At 29.5% G+C, this 14614-nt stretch overlaps 1 protein-coding gene across 3 annotated transcripts in view; it reads left to right on the forward strand.

Annotated features, from left to right (window-relative positions):
• LOC106055511 (receptor-type tyrosine-protein phosphatase T-like) overlaps positions 1-10685 on the forward strand; it is a 54090-nt gene extending 43405 nt beyond the window's left edge. For 2 of the 3 annotated variants that reach the window (XM_056029334.1, XM_056029336.1), the window contains 13 exons: positions 528-564; positions 906-1003; positions 1121-1240; positions 2697-2845; positions 3516-3651; positions 4046-4195; positions 4402-4501; positions 4675-4748; positions 4920-5054; positions 6265-6396; positions 7670-7824; positions 8137-8272; positions 9363-10684. In XM_056029334.1, the coding sequence (XP_055885309.1) occupies positions 528-564; positions 906-1003; positions 1121-1240; positions 2697-2845; positions 3516-3651; positions 4046-4195; positions 4402-4501; positions 4675-4748; positions 4920-5054; positions 6265-6396; positions 7670-7824; positions 8137-8272; positions 9363-9440 (1500 nt within the window). In that variant the 3' untranslated portion in view covers positions 9441-10684. Of the gene's footprint in view, positions 1-527; positions 565-905; positions 1004-1120; positions 1241-2696; positions 2846-3515; positions 3652-4045; positions 4196-4401; positions 4502-4674; positions 4749-4919; positions 5055-6264; positions 6397-7669; positions 7825-8136; positions 8273-9362 lie in introns of all 3 variants that reach the window. The other variant, XM_056029335.1, reaches the window with a different exon arrangement.
• Positions 10686-14614: the final 3929 nt, after the last annotated feature.

A 14614-nucleotide genomic window follows, 5' to 3' on the forward strand; every position in this document is an offset into this window, starting at 1 on the left:
TTCTTTGTCTTCTAATAAAACACATTGAAACTATGAAAGAAATAAAGCAGAGCCACTAGTTGAAATACCAACAATTGAATATAAAAATCCAACAAGAATAATCATGTTTGAATATTTTGAAATCACATTAAAAAATTATTATGTACTATTGAATTGAATGAATTGCAAAATTTTGGATTACTATCCTGTTTATAATAGAATTTTCTAGATAGGGATGTGACATACTAATAAAAAGCTGATTGTTTTCCTTTCTTAGCACCATAAGAATATACTAGTCAACTAGTTCTGATTTTTTTGTAGTAAATAAGCTTTGGTCACCTGCAAGTGTGTTCTAGTGAGTTTGTTTATAAGTGGGCATTTGTTTGGTCAATTGTTTTTTTGGTTGTTTTTTCTTTGTGTGTAGGTCTGTGTTGGATGTTTCACTTAAAAAAAAAACTGGATTATGTGTTTATATTGGGTAGTGTGTGAATAGAAAGATTATGAAAAATATGTGCTCAACATGCTTTTTATCTTTTTTTTTTCTATAGGGCTACAACAAAAAGAAAGTGTACATAGCAGCTCAAGGTAAACATAAAACATGATATTAGATCTATGGTTATTATAGCTTTTATATAGCACAACTTACATGCTTGTAGCATGCTCAGAGGGCTATGGTCCAATCTCATTTGTGGACCAGTGAGGAGGAAGGGGGTATCTGGGAGAAGATTTTCTGTGCTGCCTTTAGGCGCTCAGTAAACACAACTCTGCTTGAGTCGGGTGTCAAACCTTGAGCTCCTTTTATAGGTAGCCAAGTTCAAGCGTACTTAGTCTCTCGACCACATTTCCCACTGGCATAAAGCTCTGTTCCATTTTTTTAACATTTGTCTTAAAACTATATAAAAAAAAAAGAAACTGTCTACTTGCAGGTCCAAGTAGACCAACAGTGAATGATATTTGGAGGATGGCATGGAAAGAAAATTCAAAATCAATTATCATGTTAACCAATTCAACTGAATCTGGCAAGGTAAGACTGGTGTCTATCAATTAATTTGGTACTTTAGTTAATCATAGATGATTGCTTTGATGTGGATTTCATTGAAAGTAATGAGTGCTTAAATTTTTTCTTCTTAATTTAAACCAGAAAAAATGTGATCAATATTGGCCAGATACTGGCTGTGAACAGTATGGTAATATATCAGTTCAATTGCTAAATACAGATGTGCTACCAGATTTTACTGTGAGAACATTCTTAATTAGTAAGGTAAATACATTAGAGATTCTCTGCTAAACCTACTAATCCAGCTTTTATATTTACATTTTTGCATCCCTCATACCTTGTTACAGTTTTAGATATATATAGTTATAGATATGTATGTAGTTTATTAAGTGCTTCTAATTTAGTTTGATGATTCTTGAACTTCAGATAAGCTGTTAATTTAAGGCTTATCACCTCAACTTGATTAGTAAATGATGAATTTCAGAATGTATCATACACTACATAGAGCCTACTAGCTGATAACTATGCTTTTACTATGGTTGAAATTGTTGGTATTTTTTTTTAAACATCTATCTTTGTGCATTTCTAAGTATTTTATACCATAAAAAAAGAAGTGATAAAACATTAAAAGTTGGTCAAAAAGAAAATTACACACCTAATAGTGTTAATAAGTGCTTATAATGGAAAGAATTATTTGCACTTTTAGGTAAATGTATTGGGCAGATATTGCACCAAAAAAAATAATTTGGGGGAAATTTAACATTTGCTGTTTCAATGGTGAAAAGGGCTTATAGTTGTTCTTGGTACATGTTAATTTTTTTTTTTTTATTATTCAATGCAAATGGGAGAATCAGTTTTTGAGTCAGCTAGGTCTAAGTATTATATTTACAAAACCATGATTGATTCACTCATCACTAATAATCCCACTTGCGGTGGATGAAAAAATATGAAAATTTAACCAGTTATTACTGGTCTAGGACAAGTAAGATATTTTCATGATCAAAACCACAGTGGTTAAATTCCCTGTATTTGATTCTTTATTTGCAATTTCGACCAGAAATGTTTTTGAAAAATGACATAATACAAAATTTGCACTTTCTTTTTTAATAGCTAAAAACTTCTAGATCTTCTTCCTGTTTGCTTCAGCATATAGATCTAACTTTATTTATTTCTATACATTACTTTTTTTTAACCATGTAAATCTATCAAGAAGTCTTAAGCATTTGAAGTACTATTTTATTATAAATATCTTTTGTTAAAAGGAATGTCTGTAATTTATAATAAATGATTAGATTATGGCAGGCAGGGTCATTTAGTCAACAGTCTAGAACACCATTGTGCCAAATAGACATATCCATAAATGGAAATGTGATAATAGAATTCAATGGCTAAAACTTGATACATGGAGAAGGAAGGGATTTAAACTGGATTATTCCAATTGAATGTAATAGATACTATAATTTACATGTCAAAGGTTTATATATTTGGGAGTATATATTACATGTGAAAGTTCTATCATTCATAGTTTCAGCACTTACCTTCAACTGCTTAAACTTGTACATTAAATATTTTTGTTAAGATAACTGTCATTTGTTGAAAGCTAACCCTAGTGCTTTCTTATTTTGACATAAGAAACATATTTACCAAATTCCAAACTAAAAAAAACAACAATACTTTAACAATAATGACCACATTCTTCCCTATATGTTTTTTTTAACAGGGTGGACAGTCTAAATATCTAAAACAATTTCATTATACAGCATGGCCAGATCATGGAGTTCCTCGCTTTGGTCATTCATTATTGTTGTTTAGACAGAAAATAAGACTCTATGATTCTCTAGATGGTGGAACCTTAATTGTACACTGCAGGTAAAAAAAAAATCCTTATTAACCAGATGTACCCAGATGAGTCACTGGTTTTATATATATATATATATAAACATACAGGGCCGGATTTAACTATGTGGAGGCCCTGAGGCAAAATTTTTGTGGAGGCCTCTTCACTTTTTTTTAGAAAGCTTTAATAAAAATCCAGTTAAAACTAATAATGCCAAAATCTATTTTAAAAAAGTATGCCACATCTAAGAACAAAGAAGTAGGGTAATTGTACATTTAATCAAATCGTGCACCCAGATGAATCACTAGTTTTGGTTTCTTCTTGAGTGATAAGTATTTTAGATCACATTAACCTAACTGGAATTAACTATTGCCAGCAACCTAATATTACACATTGATGTGACAAAAAGAATTGAAAAAGATTCTGCAGCAATGGTTTTTAATTGTTAATGTAAAGTATTGTGGGTAAAAAAAAAAAGCTAAATAAAATGTTAAGTTGAGACTTTAAAAATTTCTTTGGTGGAGGCCTTTTTCTTGTTGGGGCCCTGCAGCAGTAGCCCCACCTGCCCTGCCCTGCCCCAAATCCAGCCCTGTATATATATATATTTATACATTGCATAATTTAATATCATTAACTACATTTGTAAAAATATACATTTTTCATATCATTTACTATAATGAAGATTCTTTTGATTCACTCTAGTGCTGGTGTAGGGCGTACAGGGACTTATATTGCTATTGATACACAACTAGAGAAAGCCAAATCCGAAGGAATTATTGATGTATTTAACTTTGTTCATTTAATGAGAACACAGAGAGTAAATATGGTTCAAACACTTGTAAGTAGTCCAATGATTTTTTCCTTTTGAAATGTATAAAACATTGTCATTTTAACAAAGTAGTCCTATACTTTCATCTGGCCAATAATATTTCATTCTTTGGAAGGAAATGGGAGAGGCTTGTCTTGATAATCTTAAGTTACAACTCATTCCAATCTTAGCTGTTCATAGGTCAGGTGAATGACAAGTCATGTTACTGTGGCCAATTATATAGTTATATAATTTTTGACAAAGACTTCACTTCATGAGATCCTTTTAAAAAATAAACCCACAATAGTATTATATTTTACCTTTTAGAACATTAATATGCCTTTATGTCTAGCCTTTTATTTTTTTCTTCTTTGTAATTGATTAATTAAAGTAAAAAACAAACAAACATCAATATCATCTCTAGGAACAGTATGTCTTTGTCTATGACTGTTTATTAGAAGCTCTTATATGTGGAGATACAACCATTTCATTACGAGCTTTTCCTGATGTTTACTCTGACCTATGTCAGTTTGATGCAGATATCTCAAAAACTAAACTTGAAGAACAATTTGAGGTAAGTCTTGATTGATCAGTAGTAGAGATTTTTGGTCTTACAGCAGGTGTTAAGCTGTACTTAAGAAATGTAAATTAAATATTTTTAACACTGGTATTTAAAGATGTAGAACATATATTAAGCAGAAGTATAATTATTAGTATATGTTTCCTCAACAAAAAATCACTATAAATTAATTGAAAAAGTTTGTTTATTTTTTTCGGCAGATTTTAAAATTGTTATCCACAACAATTGAAAGAGATGAAAGCTCAACGGCACTAACACCAGAAAATATTTTTAAAAACAGATGCAAAAACATAATACCAGGTGATATACTAAGTTATTGCAATTAAAATGTTGGACATATTTTTGATGTAAAACTGATTAGTACTTAGAACCTAAACTAATTTAATTTATTTTATTTAAAATCTGATTTAATTAAGTAATTTTTTTTAGAAATATATAAATATATTTATTAATGCACAACTTTTTTTTTATAGCTAATCGTTGCAGACCATACTTAATGACATCTTGTGAGGGTTGTAATGACTATATAAATGCTGTTTTCTTGAATGTAAGTTCCCTTGTTATTCTTTTTTTAAAGAGTATTTAGAATTATCATTAATGTTTACACTTATCCTTCTATGTTTTAATGTTAAAAATAGGCTATTAAACTCAATAAACTTTTCCCTTCTTAAAAAGTTTTTAAGGAAAAGATTTTAAAATGTGATATCTTTTCTTTTAGAGCTATTGTAAAAAAGATCACTTACTAGTAACACAGATGCCTTTACCAAATACAGTGACAGATTTTTGGAGATTAATTTATGATCACAAGTCCTACTGTATAGTCATGCTGAATGAAGTGGAAAGAAATGATGATGTAAGAAGTTTTATTGAATAAATCTTTAGATAACTACACTGCTCACCCAGTGTTTCTCAAACTTTTACCAGTAGTGCCCCCAAACAAACAGAAAATTTTGTGTCCACCCCCTCCCCTTAGCCGGCTGGGGGCCTGAAAGTGGGCTGTAGACTCCCACAGTGGGTTCTGGTAGGGTTTTATGAATGTAATGAAAACAAAAAGAAGCTTAAAGACATAGGCTATAATCATAATACAATTTTATGGTTTTATTTTACAAAAAAATTATTTGGAATCCATATCTAAATTATGATTATCTTATAGCTAGTCTGATTAGTCCAATTTATTCTAAATAGTGTTTCTTAGGTAAATTTTAAATGTTATGGTTCTTTCTGGAGATAGTTTTGAAGAGGTTCCCCCTCCAATCCTGTCATAGAGATAGTGCTAATGCTCCCCTAACTTGGTCCACCAAGAATTTTCACAAATTCTTTCAAGTAAAGGAGGGGAAGAGTTTTCTTATCTTATCTTATCTTATATAATACAGACGTTACTTCAAAAAAGAAGATGATTACGTCCTACGCGTCATGCATTTAGTCATGCATATTAACCAATGACTTAAATTCTGCCAAGTCACTGGTTTTCCTGGCTAGCTCAGGCAACCCATTCCATGCCCATTCCATGCTCTAATAGCACTAGGGAAGAAGGAGTATTTGTACAAATTTGTCCTAGCATATGGGACGAGGAATGTGCCTTGTGCCTTCTTGTAGTTAATATTGTTGCAGAAGCCATATGTGAAAACAGTTTAAAACAGTATATATTTTAAAAGATCTTTATTAGAAGATGGAACAACGTCTCTTAATTTAAATATTTTAATTTTTGAAACATTGTTAGTAATGTCATTTACTTGGTTAATATTCAAACATAAATTGATAACTACAATGAAAATACAACTTTTTTTGTCCCTTACCAAATAAAATGATTGGGTTCACCCTCCTTGTACCCCCTATGAAAAGCTTGGGGGCCGCACCCAACACTTTGAGAAATGCTGCTTTAAGCAAAACTATTCATTTGATTTTGAAATGTAGGCTTACCAGAATGGTTATGACTTCTTCAAACTTCATTAAATAAGAACTTTCAGTTTGTTCAAATCATATTTGTTTGTTTTGTAAGGATTATTTATTTAAACAAAATTCTATTTGTTGTCATTAAATTTATTCACTCCTACTTTTGTAAGACTTGTGAACAATATTGGTCAGAGGAACCTGATGGTGTGGTCTATGGTCCATTTCAAGTGGAGACAACATCAGAGATTAAATCTAATCCCATCGTCACTGTCCGTGATTTCACTGTTACCTGTTCAGCCATGGTAATTTGTAATTTATGTAATATAAATCTATATAATTTGAAATCTTTATAAATCTATAATATGATAATGACTGAATTTGTTTACATAAGCTATAGCCTATTAATGAAATAAACACTTTCATTTAGTGTACAAATAAGCTACTTATTTATTCAGCCATCTTGTCTCCAACTCTATCCCCCCTTCCCCCATATGTATGGGCATAGATCTTTAAAGAAAATAAATCTAAAAGGGGATGTTAGTTCGTCCATCATGGTTTGATGATGATCACTTTGTCATCCAGGGGGTTGAGAGCTTTGCACTGGGGTTTTGTGCCTCCTCATGTGGCTGGTGAGACCTATGTGAACTCAGAATGTTTGGCTTCACACTGGGCAGGTTATTCCAGCTGGAGCTAGTGCTCCTTGCTTGCTTTTCTTCTCTGGCGTTTTCTTCTGCCGGCGTTGTTTTCTTTTCCTCAGCAACCTGTGCGCCAGTTTTCACAGCCATGATGCTCTGTCATGTGCTTCTGTCTCCCAGTTGGCTGGGTGTATGCTGAATGCCTTCAGAGAAGCTTTGAGGGTGTCCCTGAAGCGTTTTCTTGCGAGCGCTTTCCTTCACTTGGTTGGCCATACAAGAGTCGTTTAGGGATGCAGCGGTCTTCTATTCTGCAGATGTGGATAACACATAATAAGCCTACATAAAGAATGAAGGGACATAAAATGATTCCATCTACTGACTAACCCAACTTAAGAAACTAATTTAGTTGATAATTGAAATTTGTTCCATATTCTTCACAACTCATATTGGTATCATCTGGCATAGTTTAGAAAAGTTATGTCATAGTACTTACTACTTTAAGTTTAATGAAAGTGTACTAATAGTATGTGCTATACATTTATATATACTGTCATAACTCTGCCATGCGCACCGCCATCCAGGCTAGTGCAGAAGGTGCGCACTCCTAGAAACCAGACTAGGAAGGATGTTTACAGGGAAGAGAGAATGAGGCAGATGTCTTATGTGTTTGTCATGTCTTCATGTAAATAAACACCTATACCTCGTTGAGTTGTCTCCCTTAAGTTATTACAATTATATAAAATATGTGACTCATTGTATACACCCAGATGACTCTAAAGTGCATACCACTTGACTAGGCATAGATAGAATCAAAATATTACTTTTAAAAAATTCTATACTTTAGTGATTGATTACTAATTATTATTCATTACTACACTCATCCTTAATCTTTGGAATTACTATAAATTGATTATTAATTATTGTTCTGTATTTTTCCCAGCCTGAACAACCCCCACGACAAATAAGGCAGTTCCACTTTCACCGATGGCAGGAAGGTTCAGCTATACCAAGTTCTCATTTGGCATTGCTAGAATTAGTGGATTTAGTTGATACATGGCAGCAATCTCACGAAGGGCCAATAACTGTGCATTGCATGTAAATATATATTTTGTCATATATTGATAATTTCTTTGAAATGGTTTATATAACTGAGTAACAAGAAGCAAAAAGAAATCCTTAACAAAATTGGACAGTTCAAGTCTAAATAGCCTACATTATACATTTTTTTGCCATTATGAGCTTTTAATCAATTGCCCTTCCTGACCAGCATGACTGTTAATCACTTCCTCAGTCTTGAGTATTGCCTGTATATTTGCCATTAAGCTATTGAATTGCTTTGTATAGTGGTAAAATTTTAGTACAGAATTTTAGTTTTTCCTATTTATACTTTTGTTTATCCCTATTCAGGAATGGAGCAAGTCGGAGTGGTTTGTTTTGTGCAGCATTGACAATTTTGGAAAGAATGAAAAAAGATCAAGAAGTGGATGTATTTCAAGCTGTAAAGCAATTGAGACTCAACAGAACTCAGCTCATAGACAATATGGTAACAAGTTTGATTCATTTAAAAAATAAAAAATCTTTTTAAAAAATGTTCATTAAGTAACTGTTTTCACAGTTTATTTATTTACTTACTTGAATGTGTTGTAAGTAAATAGTAAGATTATTTTTGTACATCAAAACCCAAAAATTTTGGGGATTCTGTAAAGTAAAGATTTTCTTTTCCAGAAATATATCTCTATTATGCTTCTCAAGATTTTCATTGTTTATAATAAATGTAACTATAAGAGAAAAAAAACAACTAAACCATTTTTTTGACCCCATAAATATAATATTGCTTTTTAATGTACTTTATTTTGTATAATTTATCATACTTAAGCAGGGGTGTGCAACATTTTTAAACAGTGGGCCACTTTCAGTGACTGGGTACTATTGTCAGGGCCAGTAACTATTGACAATTTCAAAAATGTACACCTTTTTAAATATGTTATTTATTCATCTTTATTTTCTTTAGCCAATGTAGTTGCAATCTGATTCTTTCAGCTGACTTCTCATTTGAGATTCTAGACAAACAATTCTTTCAAAAGAACTGCTCACTGCAATATGTACTGTCAAAAAGTGATCACATTTTTTCAGCCTGTTGTTCCAAATTTCAATGTTTCCCATAAAAAAATTTTTTAAAAAAAAAAGGTCACCAGGTCCCTTTTATCATTTGCTGATTCCAAAAGAAAAGATTTGATATCACATTCAGATGAGGTATTTTGAGTGACTAAGATGAATTTCTGATGGTTTAGTCTCAGGAAGGAAAATAATTCCCATTTTGGACTACATTTTTTTATAACAGTACTATTACACACTGATAAAGCATTAGGTTTTATATCCATTAACATTAATACAAAAATCAGATTTCACTATACTAACCTATATAAAAACAGTGTTTACAAAAAGTAACTTCATGCATTATTCTTCTGTAGGAATGTATTGCTTTGTGAGCTAAAGAAGTTTGGTAATATTGTACTATTAAAATTTAAAAAAAGGGACACTTGATATTGCCCATGACTATGGGTCCCATGTTGCACACTCTGGCTTATAGCAATTTTAAAAATATTAATTATAATAACATTTTGTTTTTTCAGGAGCAGTATCAGTTTTGCTATGAATTTTTGATGGATTATCTCTCTTCTAGTCAGAATAGCATTTCTATAGCATCATGACATAGTGCTAGAGATCATGGCAAAAGTCTTCCTACAATACTGCTGTCATGAAAGACAACTAAGACACTAATCAAGTTCATACATGTGTTAAATAAAAGAAATTACTGAACAAAAAAAAAATTGTGAATTTATTTTTCTACATAAAAACTTCCACTTTGCATGAATTTTATTACAAGAAAGTAATACTGTAATACTTTTACTGTCATTCTACTAGCATCTCTTCAAGAATAATAAAAGTACAATGGTAAAACTATTGATTAATTGTATCATAGTAAACTTAAAAACAGTTTTCTATCAGTATCAGTTTTTTTTTTAAATGAATGGGGCCGTTAAATGGCAATGATACATTTCTCTCTGTATCAGTGAAGTGAAGATTTTAACATGAATATGTTATGTTAATATTTACAATCACCTTCCTATTTCTTTTTTTAAATATGAAATTGCTTTCTAACATTTCTACAATGCAGACACTGGCATTAATTTACATCTTGTGTTTTGTAGTCAAAAAGGTTTTTTCATTTGTTTATGTACAAAAAGCAATACTAATCATAATACTCGATCTCATATATAAATATATATATATATTGTTCTTTTATCCTTTGTATTGAATTATTGACAATTAGAACTTTTTTACACATTTTCTTAGTACACCTAATTTATTGATTAGAATTTTAAACAATATTATCTTTCTCTCATTTGATTTCTCCTCCACATATGGGTAAGTGAAAAAATGTGTAACATAAATATCAACTGTAGGTTCATCAAGCATGAATGTTATATTGATTTCTCTTTTTGAATATGAATTTTAAAAATGTTGGTTGATTATAATGACTAGTTGTGAGCTATGATCTAATTATTCTAAGAATGATTGTTATAATGTTTATTAAACTTTTAACCAGTGTTGTTGTTTTTTTTCGTCTTAGCACTGGTGACATCATTTTAATGAAAACGTTCTGTTCTGTTTAACTGCTGAGTTATATTCTATACATTTCTATGAATTAAGAGAACTATTAATTATAGTTATTTCATTACTACTGCAGTAATATAGTAATGTAAATTAAAATTATTATCATTAATACAAAATATGGAAGTTAAAATTTGTATTTTGCTATGTTATTTGTCAGTGAAGTACCTACCGGTACTAAGCTTATTTAAAATTGTAACTTTTTTAAAAATCTAAAAAAATAATTTCATTTCTAATTATTGTTGCGATGAACTATTGAAATGACAATTAAAATGTGATATTTTTTTCTAAAACAATGTTTATTTCTATTCTTCTTACATTTTCATTGTATGAGAAAAAATAATCATACTGAACATTATATTTTTATACAAAATAATAACGGTACATAACTTGACATTTTTACAAAGGCATAAACAACACATTCCTTTAAAAAAAATATATAATTGTAAAATTTGAAAACACTGTTCATTTAAAAAAACACACACAGTAAGAGGGACAAACTGATTTACAAGTAGGATACAAACCCAAGGATATAGTCAAACCAAAGTTTTACGTGGATTAGTACTAAAGTTTTACGTGGATTAGGTCATCAAGTCAAAGGGAATAATCTCATCTGGCCACAAAAAAAATTGCTACTTTAATTATACTGCATAGATATTTAATTCAAATGTAATTGAAGGTGCCCTGGTCATAGTTTCATTTAATTAACACAAATATGTTTTGAATGCAAAAGAATATTTTCCAATCTCTAAATGGGATTATAAAAAGCAGTCTTAATATTAATTCTATGCAATAAAATACCCAAAAGTATAAGTTTGGCCATAAAAAATGACAAGACATAGTCATTACAATAGAAATGTTTTAAAAAACTTGAGATGGGAAAGGTTATTTTTAGCAAGATTGAAGGGAAAGATTAGTACATTTTATAAGCAAATGTGATAATGTTAGTTGTGTAAAAAAAAACAACTAAATATATTCTAACAAAAAAAAAACAATTTAATTGATAAAGAAAAGTTTCATGACAGTTTTATAAATGTAGGAGCAGCAGTCATCATAGTCAGTAGAAAAACTAGGTATAGAATACATAACTTAAACTATTAGACAACAAAACTTCATTCATAAATAGGCATAACTTAAACTATTAGACAACAAAACTTCATTCATAAATAGGCATAGAATACATAACTTAAACTATTACACAACAAAACTTCATTCATAAATAGGCATAGAATACATAACTTACAACTATAAGACAACAAAACTTCATTCATAAATAGGCATAGAATACATAACTTACAACTATAAGACAACAAAACTTCATTCATAATGAGGGATAGAATACATAACTTACAACTATAAGACAACAAAACTTCATGTCATCAAACACTCAATAAAATTGTAGAAAATTATTCATTAATGTGTCATCAAAGCATATCCATTATTACATAGTCTATACAGGTATTAAAATATAATTTATAATTCTGTTACAAGTTTCCAATATATAATCCATAAACAAAATTTACCAACAACCAGACTAAAGAGTACAACTATTAACTTAAAATGCATAATATTTGAAATACATGATACAATGTATTCTATTTGTTCTTCAATACAACAATTGGTAATCCTGTAACAACACAGACCATTTTGCTGTTTATTACAGCAGAATACAAGGTTTAAAAAATGATGAATTATAAGCTATTAAAATGTAATGCAGAGGTTGGGGGAAAAATGTAGGAAACTTCTTTGAAGGTTGTTTTCTTCACCATATTTAACAATTGAAAAAAGTATGCATTGGCACCTGCTATGGAAATGTTTACAATAAATATATTATTGGTCAATAGATAGGTATTAATTATACTTCAAATAATTTTTTTAAACAACAATTTCAAACTATGTTCAATTGCTTCAACTACTTTTCTTAAGTGATATAAGAGTAACAAAGTCTCTGATCAGTGGAAACAGATGAACAGGAACTCTTGAGATGTAGTCTATGTTTAGGAAAACAATGTTTAGTATTCAATCAAAATTAGTTCAATGGTGACAAGTGTAAAAAAATAATTTTCTGATGTTTCTAGTTACTGATTTTGGGGGGCCTTTGTGTGGTATTTTAAAAGAGTCTAATTGTATCACCAGGAATTGAAATAAAGAAAGAATAAGTTACAGCATATGCTCAATCATAAAGATTTATTTACAATAGAAAAGGATTTTAGCTGCCAGCAAAAAAAAAAATGTATTTAACTTGATGTGATCATTATGTATTGCCAATTTTGAAAACAAAACAAATCAGCGATAGAAATGAAATATGAAGAATTACTCATCAAACTAAATGAGCTGAAAATTAATATTTTTAGAAATGGAAAGGTATGTTGGAATCTTGACTATAAATTGACTTACAAACATTTGCTAGTGATGCCTAACAACACAGCAATGCTTAGAAGGATGGTAGAAATTGTTTTCAATGAAATTATTGATTGGACATAATTAGTTGTGTTTCACAAAAACCTTGAATATTTTTTGAATGACATACCATACTTGATTGAATATGTCAGATTAACTAGAAAACTTTGTAAGAACATGACTGTAAGCTTCTTGAAATGGCAAAGCAGAGCAACTCAAATTTTTGGGACAAACATTGTGTTCTAATGCCAAATAACTATAGGCAAAAAAATTTTGGGGGGCATTAAAAAATTAACACTAAAAGAAAACAAGTTTAGAAAATGCTAGTTTAATGTATCAATAATACAAACAATACAAGGATTGTAATCTTTAACTAAATCAATTTTGTTGCTAGTTTGTTGTTTTGTCAACCACTAAAACATTGTTACTTCAATCAAAAAGTATCTTATATACACATAAAAAAAAAAGATTTGATTCAGAGATGAAGTGGAAAGAAATAATATTTTGCTATCGCTTTATTTAACCAAATATTGAAAAAAAAAAAACACAATAAAAAACATTCTATTGTCATAGTCCAAGAAGATAATATTGAAGTGATGTTCGCAAGTGAGAAATTTAAAGAGAACAACATGTTGACATTTTGAAATCTTAAAACAGTTAAAAAAAAAAAAAATTATCCAGATTTCAACCTATAGACCTCATTGTTTACAGAAACATCTGGTACAAATTTTGTTTTTCATTCTGAGTGAAAAGAGTAGGAAATACTGACAAAAATCTTTAGATTAGAAAACAATTTTAGTGGGAAAAATATGAAATACAAAAAAATTGCTTCAATTAGATAACTAAATATCAATGCGTACTATTTGTCGAGTTTCTAATGGATCTATTTTTAAGAACTCATTATAACATTTGCAGCATCATGATATTTATTAAATGTTGTTTCAGGTGTATCAAGGTAAACTTGATAGGGTTTCAGCTAATGATTTTTCTAATAATAGAGTTTTTAACTAATGGCAATATAATATAATAAAGGGTGTAGCTCCACTCCATTGATGATTATTGTTGAAATAAAATACCTTGTAATTAAAATGCTAAGAACTAATTAAAATGGATTTTTTTTTAAACATTTACATCCAAATTCCATTGAGTTAAAACTGAGGTTCAGTTCAATGCATGCTGAATGTCCTCAATAAATTAAAAAAAAAAAAAAAAAAAAAAAACTTTGAAAAAAATACAACACTTGTTTACATAAAACCTTTTTTCATTTTAAAACATTGTTTGAATATATTCTATTAACCCCAAAAACAGAATTAACTGTAGAAATTTTTTTTTGTTATTGAACAAATCAAGCAAAAGGCTTATAAAAGAAATATCAAATCAAGTAATGGCAAACCAAAAATACTATATATGAAAATAAAAATGTAAATAAAGAAAACATAAATAAGCAAAGAATCAATGTCATTTAAAAAAAAAAAAAAAAAAAGCCAAAATCAAGTTATTTTGCACAGCACAAAGCAAACCAAACAAAAACAAACCCTTATTAATTGTCCTAAACCTTTATATTAAACAAGATCAATTGAAATGGTAGGATACAAACAAAAAACTCCCAACTGTATTTATTAAGAGTATTCTCTGACAAATTGTGTTAAAAATATGTGTAACATTTTAACACTCAATTATTTGTTCATTGTTAGCATATTCTACTGTAACTGGCCTAGGAATTCAACTGCAACAATTTATGACATGAATCATCGCAAAAAAAAAAAACAATTGCTTTTTAGATTATTATAACAAGAATTCTTTAATTTTT

Source organism: Biomphalaria glabrata, chromosome 5, assembly GCF_947242115.1.
Source record: "Biomphalaria glabrata chromosome 5, xgBioGlab47.1, whole genome shotgun sequence".
Lineage (NCBI taxonomy): Eukaryota > Metazoa > Mollusca > Gastropoda > Planorbidae > Biomphalaria > Biomphalaria glabrata.